Source organism: Anomaloglossus baeobatrachus, chromosome 12 (genome assembly GCF_048569485.1).
Source record: "Anomaloglossus baeobatrachus isolate aAnoBae1 chromosome 12, aAnoBae1.hap1, whole genome shotgun sequence".
Lineage (NCBI taxonomy): Eukaryota > Metazoa > Chordata > Amphibia > Anura > Aromobatidae > Anomaloglossus > Anomaloglossus baeobatrachus.
The window spans coordinates 858799-872461 of NC_134364.1; the positions used below are offsets into that span (position 1 = coordinate 858799).

The window sequence follows — 13663 nt, forward strand, 5'->3', positions numbered from 1 at the left end:
GTACATTTAAGATTAGCTACAAGCACAGGTATTTCTGGTGATTTGATTCACATGATGTGGATTTTGATTATTGATGCCGTCTGTATGAAATTCTTTTTCCCTTTGGAATCTTTATTGACCTAAATATACTTGTAAGTTTCTGTTTATTTAAACATTTTTAACAGGCTTGTAACAATGACCAGAACAGTAAAAAAAAAAAAACGTTTTTTTGACTTTCAGCTGAGCAAAACCAGACATTTCGGAGCCACTGTGTCCCAGCAGACGTGGAGGCCAGATGGACATTCGCCGGCATCACCTACACATATGCAGGGCAGTCTGATGGTGAGGGGCTGGAGCCCGAGCTCCACTTATTAGGGCCCAATTCATCATTGTATTTGCACTTTATTGTCGCGTGTTAATGTTTGCTGCCATATTCATCCTTTCTTGTGTCTTACTTTATTATATTTCTTTTTTATGTTTGGCACTTTGGTCGGAGTTTTGGATTTCCAGATGTTTCCACTCAATTCATACTTTTGCAACTTTTTGAAAAGTTGCAAATTGTTTCTCAAATGTACTTTTAGTGCCTCCTTAAGTGGTTTTATGCACCTCTGAAACTGTAGAGAACTTTCTGCAATAGTTCAGCAGCACATGCAAATTATTGTGATAAAAAGATTGCAAAACAGGTTAAAGAAAACAAAAAAACTTTAGATTGTGCACAAAGTTCATGAACTCTGTGCATCATTTGAGTTTGGCGCAAAAGACGACAATGAACAGAAGACAAAAAAGAAAAATAACTTGGGGGGCAGGGGAGGGAGAATTGCCATTTTATGGCCATTGTCAGATGCATATGATGCCTTGACCTCCATACACCATAGGAACCCAGTGCACGGGGCCCAGATTAGTATGCGTGCTGGGCAGACAAAGGCCACACACTGCAGAAGGGGGATTTATGGCAACATTAGAGTGTGCACCAGGCCCAACACTCTGCTTTTAGTGCTGTCTTAAAGGGGTTATCCGGCTTATTTTGAGTTTTTTTCATTATTACCCTATTGGGCTACATTGGGGCAGGTAAGTAGATAGAGACCACTTACCTGCCCTGCTGTCAGACCCTCTCCCCCGGCTCAGAGTGGTCATGTGACTGCTCCTGCTGTGATTTTGCTACTTACGGTCATTTCATGTCAACATGGGCAGGGCCATGTTGACATGCAAATCTGGAAACAGCTTGTCGCCTCCCTGCTGGGCTGTACAGTGCATGGAGTCTCCGCCCCCCTTCTACGCACCCTCCCACACATTCCCCCGCACCCCGTACTCTGCCCACAACCTCCCCCTGCACTTCTGTGGGGTCCGTGACCTGGGGGCGGGGCCTGGCGGCGGCTGCCGTGGTGTCACCGCCAGCACCGAGCCCCCTGCTCAGGATCGCACATTCAAATATACTGGCATCACAGATCACAGATGCCGGTATATTTGAAAGCGCTGATGAGAAGGAGCGTTGCGCTTCTCATCACTGCCCCGCTGTCTGTGCTCTCTTCAGCACAGCGGTGACGTCACTACTGTGCTGATATGTCCAGAGCACAGACAGCGCGTGAACGTGCAGGAGCGGCAGGGACCGAGGACGGGTGAGTATGTTCTCCCTACATGTGTTCCCTATGGGGGTAGGGGGGGGTCGGTACAGAGCGCTGTGTGTGCGTGCAGAGCCCGATGTGTGTATGCGGTGCAGAGCCCGATGTGTGTATGCGGTGCAGAGCCCGATGTGTGTATGCGGTGCAGAGCCTGATGTGTGTATGCGGTGCAAAGCCCGATGTGGGGCTGTTATTTGCAATGCTGTAGTGATAACAGGTCAGTTGCTGGGGCAGAATATACTGACAGGGAATGTGTGTGCAGGGGGCGGGCAGGGGGCGAGGCTGGACACTGGGGAGGGGCTGAACACTGAGGCCGGGCGGTGCCAGCTCTGACTCTGGGAGGTTTTGCACAGGAAGTGGTCAGTTTGCTTGTGCTGAATGTAAACAGAGAGCTGCAGAGAATAAAGGGATAATTCAAGAGGAACAAAAGTTAGAAAACAAAAAATAACAATGTAGGGGTGTTTTATATGACAATACAGCACAGATTAGCTTAAACTCAAAAATTTTTGTTATGTCGGACAACCCCTTTGTGAGGTAAATCCTGGGATATGAAGAGGAATTATGACTAGAAGTCATAATTGCTCTCATCACTCCCTGGCAGTGCCCCCCTCCCTTCTTGTGCTCAAATGTCCAGCATCTGTGAAGGTGTCACATCCCACTTACACCTCCAACAGCCATCTCCTCTGATATGGAGATGAGATGATGTGCGGACAATGGACACAGGATGGCTCCCTGCCGTCACCCTGTAACAAGAGTTGTATCTCATTAGCAAGGCTTGGAAGTAGCCAGACAGAACGACTCCAGTAAAAAATGGTTCATATCTCGCAAGCCATATCTCCGATAAATATGGCAACCATAAAAATGGTGTTTGCGCAGGCGGACGATGCTGGCACACCTTTTTTATGGAAGGGGGAGCTTGGGAAATACCCCAGGCGTGAGATCAGCCATATGGGAACTCGTAGACAGGTCATGAGTCCCCTCGTTCTGTAGCTAAATTCATAACTGTCACAATGAGAGCATTGGCGTCCGCCTACGACGCTCCCAGGCAAAGTTATGGCCCATATTCCATGTTGTGAATTTGTCCATAACTCCAGCCAGGGGTGGAGCAGTGCTCCCTGTGAGGTCACTAAGGTAGGAGGGGACCTGGATTTGCCCAGGTTGATAACCCTGCTTCGGCCATTTTCCAAGGTTCTTCTCGCTGGGGGCACGTGCAGGAAACATCTGTGGGAGTTCCTAGAAACCTGGTCTACAGCGCCCCCCTGTGGCCAGACGCACAAGGTAACTGATTGAATTTGCATACCTGTTTGTAAACCATGCTTTATCTGTAACTGTACTCTGACATAACTGTATATTCTGTAGATTCCCTATTGTATATATTGTAGTTTCTAGGGTGCTTTAGGCGATTAAATTATATAATTAATCCTGGGCTGTTCTGTTATCTCGATCTTGAATCCCACGTCTGTGTGTTCGGCTAATAGTTACCGTGAAGCGGTTGGTGGCAGCGAGTTGTGCCAAGGATTATTGCGGGGAGGCCAGTGAGATTCGGGAAGATATTATATATTCCGCCCGCGGAGGTCGGGGGAATATATACCTTACTCTCACCGGGGACCCTTCAATAATCGGCATAAGTAGTATAGCGGCCTCCTTGCTTATTGTCGGGCAATTCCATAATTGGCCTGACTATAAGAGGGGCGCTAGAGAGCGCGTCACGTGCTCTGTCTGTCGGTCGGGAGGTATAAAGTAGGGGTGACCCCCACTTGTTACCCCCCGATTGTGACGTACTGGTAGCCAGCGCGGGGGATTTATGAGTGACCCCCCCGGTGGTTTGTGACATATTGGTGGCAAGCGGTGGGATCGAGATAATAGTGTGTGTGAGTGTGAGACCCATACTCCCAGACACTAAAGACTGCCTGCAGCAGCTGTGGCTGCTGGGGTCTTCAGACTAGCTCAACACTAGAGTGTCAGAGTGCAGATACTGTAAGGTGTGTGGAGGCATCAGGTGTCAGTTCTGTGTCAGTGACCAAAAGTCTGCAAGAATGGCTGAGAGCACCAGGAGCAAAGCCAAAGGAATGGCCGATGCTCAGGCCAGAGACGATGAGGAGGTTGTCCACGAGTCCTCCAGGAGCTCGACGCCAGAAAACAGCTCTGCAGAGGACATTGCACAACCGGGCACTGCTGGACAAGATGAGGAGCAGCTCGCCCAAGGGTCCTCAACGAGCCAGACGCCAGCCCTCCGCTCTGCAATGGACAGTGAAGCACCAGGCTCCGCAGCGGGCCGCAGATCACCACGTGCCATTCCACCGAGCCTGGGAGGCTCGGATAGCCTTCTTCAAATGGCTATGGCCCTACGCCAGGCTGGAGACCGGGAGGGCTACAAGGAACTCATGGCCGAGCGTGAGCGGCAAGCAGCGCGTGAAGAGCGCCAGGAAGAGCGTAACTACCAGCTGCAGCTAGCTCAGCTCCGGCCCTCATCAGCCACACGTGACCTTCGAGACACCAAACTTCCAAAGGTCCGTGTTGAGGACTTCCCAGTGCTGGAGAAGGATGGAGACTTGGACTCTTTCTTGACTGCTTTTGAACGGACTTGCTTGCAGCATCATCTGAACAAGGACCAGTGGGCCAAATACCTGACCCCCCGTTTAAGGGGTAAGGCCCTGGATATCCTTGGGGACTTGCCTGCTGAGGCGGATCAGGGCTACGACACCATCAAGCGGGCCCTGATCCAACAGTACAACCTCACCCCGGAGTCCTACCGCAAGAAGTTCCGGACGCTGCAGAAGGGACCAAAGGACTCCTGGGCTGACCACCGGCGGGCACTTGCCCGAGCTGCCGACCACTGGACCCAAGGCCTGCAGCTTTCCACCGGACCGGAGATCCTGGACTTGTTCATCACGGAGCAACTCTTGTGGAACTGCCCTGAGGATCTCCGCCAGTTCATCCGAGACCAGAAGCCAAAGGGATCCACGGCTACAGCTGCCCTGGCCGATGACTACACCAACAATCGGGCTCCTGAAGCCAGGAGAGCAGCCACCAGCAGCACCTGGAGAGGGGGTAAGATGAACTCTGCGACTGCCCCACCTGCCCCTAGACTGCAGGGGGTGTCCCCCTCAACTCCCCTCTCCAGGCCCGTGGCAGAGCCAAGACGGTGCCACCAGTGCAACCTACCTGGACACTTCAAGGCCATGTGCCCTCAGCGTCCCAAGGCCCCGGCTCCGTCCCCGTCCCAAGGGCCGCCCAAGGTGTATTGTGTGGGTGGGGGTGGTGGTAGGTCCCTGGACAGCTTCCAACCTGTCACCGTCGGCCGGTCTGTGACCATAGGACTGCGAGACAGCGCCTCGGAGGTGACTCTGGTGCGGCCTGAGATGGTGTCCCCCCAAGACTTGATCCCTGGAAAAACCCTCGCTGTCTCCGGGATTGGAGGCATTGACCCGGCGCTGCCTGTTGCTGACATTTATGTGGACTGGGGCGCGGGGCGAGGGGTGAGAGAGGTGGGGGTAACTGATCGGATCCCTGCAAACGTGCTACTTGGGACAGATTTGGGGCAAATAACCTCCCAGTTTGGCCCCGCCCCAAAGGCTGAACCTTCAGCCAGTGCTGACGTGCCTCCAGACAATGTTAATGTGTTATCTATGAATGATGTAAGGGAGGAGGGAGTGAACTCTGATATTTCTGCTTGCACAGACACCATAGACACACACACAGCTGCAGCTGTGACAGGGGAGGGGGTCAGAGAAAGGTGTGACAATGCCTCTACAAGTAATCAGCCTGTGAGCTGGGATCTGTTGCCCTCTGCAGGGATAAGCAGAGAGCAGGGTGCTGCAGGGGGAGGACCAGTGTGTGGGGTGGGGGCTACCACAGCAAATGTGGGGTCCCCAGAGATTTCACAGCGGGGTTCTGTTGCTGCAGGGGGGGAACAGGCAGGTGAGATTGGGGCCGGTCCAGGAGCGGAAGTGCTCCCAGGTAAGATCTCGGTGCAGGGTTCCCCCACAACCGGGGTGTCAGGAAGCCAGGTAGGTCTGCCTGAGCCGGCGACTTGGTCAGGAACGGAGGAGGAGCAGGCACGACCCACGGTCGCAGCGGCTGTGGCCGCTGTCACCCGCAGTGGGAGTGCTGGAAGCCAAGGGGCCTCCCGGAGGTCCGATAGCTCTTCCCCTTCTGACCAAGTGGCAGCCGAGTCAGGTGGAGGCCAGGACACAGGTCCCGGGGTACTGACTGGAGATGTGACAGTCTCGTCGATTCTGGCCACATCTAGTCAGGAGTTTCAGGCAGCGTTAGAAGCTGACGACAGCCTGAAAGCTCTAAAGGAGCAGGCGGCACAGCCTCCCTCGGACTCGGACCCGGAGCGAGTGGTCTGGGACCAAGGACGGCTGTACCGGGCCACGGTCCAGCAGGGTTCACCGGAGGCGTGGCCCAGGGACCGACAGTTGGTGGTACCCTATCCGTTCCGGACGGAGTTGTTGCGGATCGCACATGAGATTCCGATGGCCGGACACCTAGGGATCGCTAAGACCAAGGCCAGGTTAAACCAGCATTTCTACTGGCCAAAAATGGGGGCCGATGTGGCTGCCTACTGCCGTTCGTGTGAAACCTGTCAGAGAGTGGGGAAGGCGGGGCCACGCCCCAAAGCCCCACTGGTATCTCTGCCCATCATCGATGAGCCTTTCAGGAGGGTGGCTGTGGATCTGGTCGGCCCGCTGGCCATCCCCAGCAGCTCCGGGAAACGCTTCATACTGACGGTAGTGGACTATGCCACCCGGTACCCAGAAGCAGTGGCCTTGTCGTCCATTCGGGCTGACAAGGTGGCCACCGCATTGCTGGAGATTTTCTCCCGAGTGGGTTTTCCCCAGGAAATGCTCACCGACCGGGGGACCCAATTCATGTCCCAGCTGATGGAGACCCTCTGTAAGCAAGTCCAGGTGCGACATCTGGTGGCCAGCCCGTACCATCCACAGACTAATGGCCTGTGCGAGCGGTTCAATGGCACCTTAAAGCAGATGCTTAAGATGTTGGTCGACTCCCATGGGCGTGACTGGGAGCGGTATCTCCCACACCTGTTATTTGCTTACCGGGAGGTTCCACAGGCCTCAACAGGATTCTCACCGTTTGAGCTCCTGTACGGGCGACGTGTGCGGGGCCCCCTGGCTCTGGTGAAAGAGGCTTGGGAAGGGGATTTGGCCACCCCTGGAGTGTCGGTTATCGAGTATGTCATGCGCTTCCGGGACAAAATGCAGGCCTTGACGCAACTGGTACACGACAATATGGCTCAAGCCCAGGCTGATCAGAAGCGTTGGTACGACCAGAACGCTTGTGAGAGGACCTACCAAGTGGGTCAAGAGGTGTGGGTACTGGTCCCCGTACCACAGGACAAGCTTCAGGCAGCCTGGGAAGGCCCATACCTCGTGTACCAGCAGCTCAACCCTGTGACGTACCTGGTCACCCTGGACCCTGCCCGTGGAAGGCGGAAGCCCTTCCATGTGAACATGATGAAGGCACATCATGAGCGGGAGGCATGTGCGCTCCCCGTGTGCAACCTGCCCGAGGAGGGAGAAGCGGAAACCCTCTTGGATATGCTAGCCCAGGTTAGGGCCGGCGGATCCATTGAGGATGTGGAGGTTGGCCACCAGCTCTTGGAGGACCAACGGTCCCAGCTGTGGGCCACCCTACACCCCTTCCGGGGGTTGTTTACCAACCAGCCCGGAAGGACTGACTTGGCTGTCCATCACGTGGACACTGGGGATCATCCCCCGATCCGGCGTTCAGCATATCGGGTCTCCCTGGAGGTGCAGCAACACATGCGCCAGGAGATTGACGAGATGCTGGAGCTGGGGGTGATCCAGGCATCCAACAGCGCTTGGGCCTCGCCTGTAGTCCTCGTCCCTAAGAAGGACCGAACCACTCGGTTCTGCGTGGACTACAGGGGGCTCAATGCTGTCACGGTCGCCGATGCGTACCCAATGCCACGCATCGATGACCTGCTCGATCAGTTGGCCGGGGCTCAGTACCTGACCATCATGGACCTGAGCCGGGGATATTGGCAGATCCCCCTGACTCGCAAGGCCAGGGAACGCTCTGCCTTTATTACCCCATTTGGACTGTACGAGTCCACGGTGATGCCATTCGGGATGAGGAATGCCCCTGCCACTTTCCAGCGGATGGTCAACACCCTGCTCAAGGGACTTGAAGGGTACGCGGCCGCGTACCTGGATGACATTGCCGTCTTCAGTCCCACCTGGGAGGACCACCTAGAGCATCTAGCACAGGTGCTCAGGCGGATCCACCGGGCAGGTTTGACCATCAAGCCGGGAAAGTGTCAGCTGGCCATGAGCGAGGTCCAGTACCTCGGTCACCGGGTAGGTGGGGGAACGCTGAAGCCCGAGCCTGAGAAAGTGGAGGCCATCGCATCCTGGCCCACCCCCAGGACCAAGAAGCAGGTGATGTCCTTCTTGGGGACCGCTGGGTACTATAGGAGGTTTGTTCCATGCTATAGTAGCCTGGCAAAGCCCTTGACGGACCTCACCAAGAAGAAGCTGCCCTCTGCAGTCGATTGGACAATGGACTGCGAGACAGCCTTCCGGGCCCTAAAGGACGCCCTGTCCAGCCCGCCCGTGCTACAGGCAGCCGACTTCACGCGGCCGTTTGTAGTACAGACCGACGCCAGTGACTTCGGCCTCGGTGCGGTGCTCAGCCAGGTGGACTCTGCGAGCCAAGAGCACCCAGTCTTGTACCTGAGCAGGAAGCTGTTACCAAGGGAAGTGGCCTATTCTACAATGGAGAAGGAGTGCCTGGCCATAGTGTGGGCCCTGCAGCGTCTGCAACCCTATCTATACGGGCGCCACTTCATCGTGGAGACGGACCACAATCCCCTCAGCTGGTTGCACACCGTCTCTGGGACGAATGGGCGATTGTTGCGATGGAGCCTTGCGCTCCAGCAATACGACTTCACCATTCGCCACAAAAGGGGCCGTGACCACGGTAACGCAGACGGGCTGTCCCGACAAGGAGAGGTCGCGGACGGGCGCACGGGGGAACACCGGAGTGTGCTGCCCCCTAGCGCCCTCAAAAGGGGGGAGGTGTGAGGTAAATCCTGGGATATGAAGAGGAATTATGACTAGAAGTCATAATTGCTCTCATCACTCCCTGGCAGTGCCCCCCTCCCTTCTTGTGCTCAAATGTCCAGCATCTGTGAAGGTGTCACATCCCACTTACACCTCCAACAGCCATCTCCTCTGATATGGAGATGAGATGATGTGCGGACAATGGACACAGGATGGCTCCCTGCCGTCACCCTGTAACAAGAGTTGTATCTCATTAGCAAGGCTTGGAAGTAGCCAGACAGAACGACTCCAGTAAAAAATGGTTCATATCTCGCAAGCCATATCTCCGATAAATATGGCAACCATAAAAATGGTGTTTGCGCAGGCGGACGATGCTGGCACACCTTTTTTATGGAAGGGGGAGCTTGGGAAATACCCCAGGCGTGATATCAGCCATATGGGAACTCGTAGACAGGTCATGAGTCCCCTCGTTCTGTAGCTAAATTCATAACTGTCACAATGAGAGCATTGGCGTCCGCCTACGACGCTCCCAGGCAAAGTTATGGCCCATATTCCATGTTGTGAATTTGTCCATAACTCCAGCCAGGGGTGGAGCAGTGCTCCCTGTGAGGTCACTAAGGTAGGAGGGGACCTGGATTTGCCCAGGTTGATAACCCTGCTTCGGCCATTTTCCAAGGTTCTTCTCGCTGGGGGCACGTGCAGGAAACATCTGTGGGAGTTCCTAGAAACCTGGTCTACAGCGCCCCCCTGTGGCCAGACGCACAAGGTAACTGATTGAATTTGCATACCTGTTTGTAAACCATGCTTTATCTGTAACTGTACTCTGACATAACTGTATATTCTGTAGATTCCCTATTGTATATATTGTAGTTTCTAGGGTGCTTTAGGCGATTAAATTATATAATTAATCCTGGGCTGTTCTGTTATCTCGATCTTGAATCCCACGTCTGTGTGTTCGGCTAATAGTTACCGTGAAGCGGTTGGTGGCAGCGAGTTGTGCCAAGGATTATTGTGGGGAGGCCAGTGAGATTCGGGAAGATATTATATATTCCGCCCGCGGAGGTCGGGGGAATATATACCTTACTCTCACCGGGGACCCTTCAATAATCGGCATAAGTAGTATAGCGGCCTCCTTGCTTATTGTCGGGCAATTCCATAATTGGCCTGACTATAAGAGGGGCGCTAGAGAGCGCGTCACGTGCTCTGTCTGTCGGTCGGGAGGTATAAAGTAGGGGTGACCCCCACTTGTTACCCCCCGATTGTGACGTACTGGTAGCCAGCGCGGGGGATTTATGAGTGACCCCCCCGGTGGTTTGTGACACCCTTTAAGTAATAGGAATATTGAGGCAACAGAGGGGTTATTTTGCACTCTAGATGACATGGCTTTTCAGTACAGTTGGAAATAATGTGGCCAAAGCCCTGAACATACGGGAAAAGAACAATTTTTAGTTGAGATTCGTCATTGGGTCTCTGGAGATGTATTTGGCATATACCACAAAACAAACTAGTGGACATTGCTCTTAATATTAGGTACAAATGAAGGCTGCCACACTGGGGGTTCACTCTCGTCCCTGTGCATCTGATACTATATCCAATATGTGTGTGTATATATTATATATATATATATATATATATATTGGATACAGTATAGTCAATGAGATAGATATATATATGTATGTATGTATACATGCGTGTGTGTGTGTATATATATGTATGTATGTATATACAGTCAGGGCCAGAAATATTTGGACAGTGACACAAGTTTTGTTATTTTAGCTGTTTACAAAAACATGTTCAGAAATACAATTATATATATATATATATAATATGGGCTGAAAGTGCACACTCCCAGCTGCAATATGAGAGTTTTCACATCCAAATCGGAGAAAGGGTTTAGGAATCATAGCTCTGTAATGCATAGCCTCCTCTTTTTCAAGGGACCAAAAGTAATTGGACAAGGGACTCTAAGGGCTGCAATTAACTCTGAAGGTGTCTCCCTCGTTAACCTGTAATCAATGAAGTAGTTAAAAGGTCTGGGGTTGATTACAGGTGTGTGGTTTTGCATTTGGAAGCTGTTGCTGTGACCAGACAACATGCGGTCTAAGGAACTCTCAATTGAGGTGAAGCAGAACATCCTGAGGCTGAAAAAAAGAAAAAATCCATCATAGAGATAGCAGACATGCTTGGAGTAGCAAAATCAACAGTCGGGTACATTCTGAGAAAAAAAGAATTGACTGGTGAGCTTGGGAACTCAAAAAGGCCTGGGCGTCCACGGATGACAACAGTGGTGGATGATCGCCGCATACTTTCTTTGGTGAAGAAGAACTCGTTCACAACATCAACTGAAGTCCAGAACACTCTCAGTGAAGTAGGTGTATCTGTCTCTAAGTCAACAGTAAAGAGAAGACTCCATGAAAGTAAATACAAAGGGTTCACATCTAGATGCAAACCATTCATCAATTCCAAAAATAGACAGGCCAGAGTTAAATTTGCTGAAAAACACCTCATGAAGCCAGCTCAGTTCTGGAAAAGTATTCTATGGACAGATGAGACAAAGATCAACCTGTACCAGAATGATGGGAAGAAAAAACACTGGAGAAGAAAGGGAACGGCACATGATCCAAGGCACACCACATCCTCTGTAAAACATGGTGGAGGCAACGTGATGGCATGGGCATGCATGGCTTTCAATGGCACTGGGTCACTTGTGTTTATTGATGACATAACAGCAGACAAGAGTAGCCGGATGAATTCTGAAGTGTACCGGGATATACTTTCAGCCCAGATTCAGCCAAATGCTGCAAAGTTGATCGGACGGCGCTTCATAGTACAGATGGACAATGACCCCAAGCATACAGCCAAAGCTACCCAGGAGTTCATGAGTGCAAAAAAGTGGAACATTCTGCAATGGCCAAGTCAATCACCAGATCTTAACCCAATTGAGCATGCATTTCACTTGCTCAAATCCAGACTTAAGACGGAAAGACCCACAAACAAGCAAGACCTGAAGGCTGCGGCTGTAAAGGCCTGGCAAAGCATTAAGAAGGAGGAAACCCAGCGTTTGGTGATGTCCATGGGTTCCAGACTTAAGGCAGTGATTGCCTCCAAAGGATTCGCAACAAAATATTGAAAATAAAAATATTTTGTTTGGGTTTGGTTTATTTGTCCAATTACTTTTGACCTCCTAAAATGTGGAGTGTTTGTAAAGAAATGTGACAATTCCTACAATTTCTATCAGATATTTTTGTTCAAACCTTCAAATTAAACGTTACAATCTGCACTTGAATTCTGTTGTAGAGATTTCATTTCAAATCCAATGTGGTGGCATGCAGAGCCCAACTCGCGAAAATTGTGTCACTGTCCAAATATTTCTGGACCTAACTGTATAGATATAATACTGTAGCCTTATGCCTTCTCATGAACATGTCTTTGTCCTCTGTTGTTCAGGACTTGTAGGGTTTGACGCCTGTTACTCAGAGGTTCAGCATATTCTACAGGGGAAGTTTCACCATGTTGATGAGATTCACGGCAGACGCTTTTATGCCTTCTCCTATTACTATGATCGGGCAGTGGACACCAGTCTGATTGGTAAGATGACCCCCTGGTCTGTGAGGGATTATGCATCTGAAGATGTCAATCAATTGACTTTTCCTTCTTAGAGCACGAGGATGTCGGAGAGCTTACAATTAGAGACTTTGCTGGAAAAGCCCAAGAAGGTAAATATTCTGTCCTAGTATCTAAGGTTGTAATGTGACTTCCATGGGTTCATTCTGTCTTGGTGCCTCAGCCTGTCCTATGTTGCCCCAGTTCTGTCTGTCTTGGTGCCTCAGCCTGTCCTATGTTTGCCCGGTTCTGTCTGTCCTGATGACTCAGCCTGTCCTGTGATGTCCTGGTTCGGTTTGTCCTCGTTACACTGCTTGCCTTGTGATGTCCTGGTTTCTGTCTGTCCTGGTGCCTCATCCTGTCATGTGATGCCCCAGGTTCTGTCTGTCCTGGTCCCTCAGCCTGTCCTTTGATGCCCTGATTCTGTTTGTCCTTGTTACACTGCATGCCCTATGTTGTCCTTGTTTCTGTCTGCCCTGGTCCCTCAGCCTGTCCTGTGATGTCTCGTTTTCTATTTGTCCTGGTCCCTCAGCCTGTCCTGTGATGTTCCAGTTCTATCCGTCCTGATGACTCAGCCTGTCCTCTGATGCCCTGATTCTGTTTGTCCTTGTTACACTGCATGCCCTATGTTATCCTTGTTTCTGTCTGTCCTGGTCCCTCAGCCTGTCCTGTGATCAGGGCTGTGGAGTCTGAGTCAGTGTACATTTTGGTGGAGTCGGTAAAAAATGGAGCAACTCTGACTCCTAAAATATATAATAAATTGGGTCCAGTAGTTCAATGCAGAATGTGCTGAATATTTTTTCATAGGAATTTGGGAAGTTATGAAATGTCCTATAAATGTCTGTTCTATTCCTGATCTAAGGCTACATTCACACATTGCGTTTTTGCTGCGTTTGAGGATACGTTTGTCAGCTGTAAAAGCAGATCAGCTTTTTATAAACCGAATCACCTGAAAGATTTCTGAGCTCATAAATAATGTTTTCAATAGCAAAAGCAGATTAGAAAACACCACAAACTGACTGCTAATTCTATATGAGGATCCTCACAAAACGCTGTGTCTGAATGTCCTATCTTTCACCCATTGCCTTTGCTGGATGCCGGAGTCGCTGCATTTTACTGAATTATTTTGCCATCAATGTTCGATATTTTTGTGACAACAAAGAAATTATTACCAGGACACTGGCAGTAAAAGATAGTAAAGCTCATCACACTGGCCAGTTTCTCCAGGCCTTAGTGGAAAAAATTCTGCAAGATTAGGAACTAAAAACAGGTTCTTGCTATTGTAACAGACAATGCTTCAAACATAAGTACAATTACACTGATGAATGAGAGTAATGAACAACAGCTAGAAGAACATTTAGGATTCAGTATGTGTGAGATGGAGCCACAGCGCTGCTCATGTAACTG

General features: G+C 51.1%; 1 protein-coding gene across 6 annotated transcripts in view; it reads left to right on the forward strand.

Moving 5' to 3' along the window:
- Positions 1-13663, forward strand: part of ENTPD5 (ectonucleoside triphosphate diphosphohydrolase 5 (inactive)) — a 140317-nt gene that overhangs the window by 119619 nt on the left and 7035 nt on the right. For all 6 annotated transcript variants that reach the window (XM_075329481.1, XM_075329482.1, XM_075329483.1 and 3 more), the window contains 3 exons: positions 220-321; positions 12101-12241; positions 12313-12369. In XM_075329481.1, coding sequence (XP_075185596.1) covers positions 220-321; positions 12101-12241; positions 12313-12369 — 300 coding nt within the window. The remainder of the gene's footprint in view (positions 1-219; positions 322-12100; positions 12242-12312; positions 12370-13663) is intronic.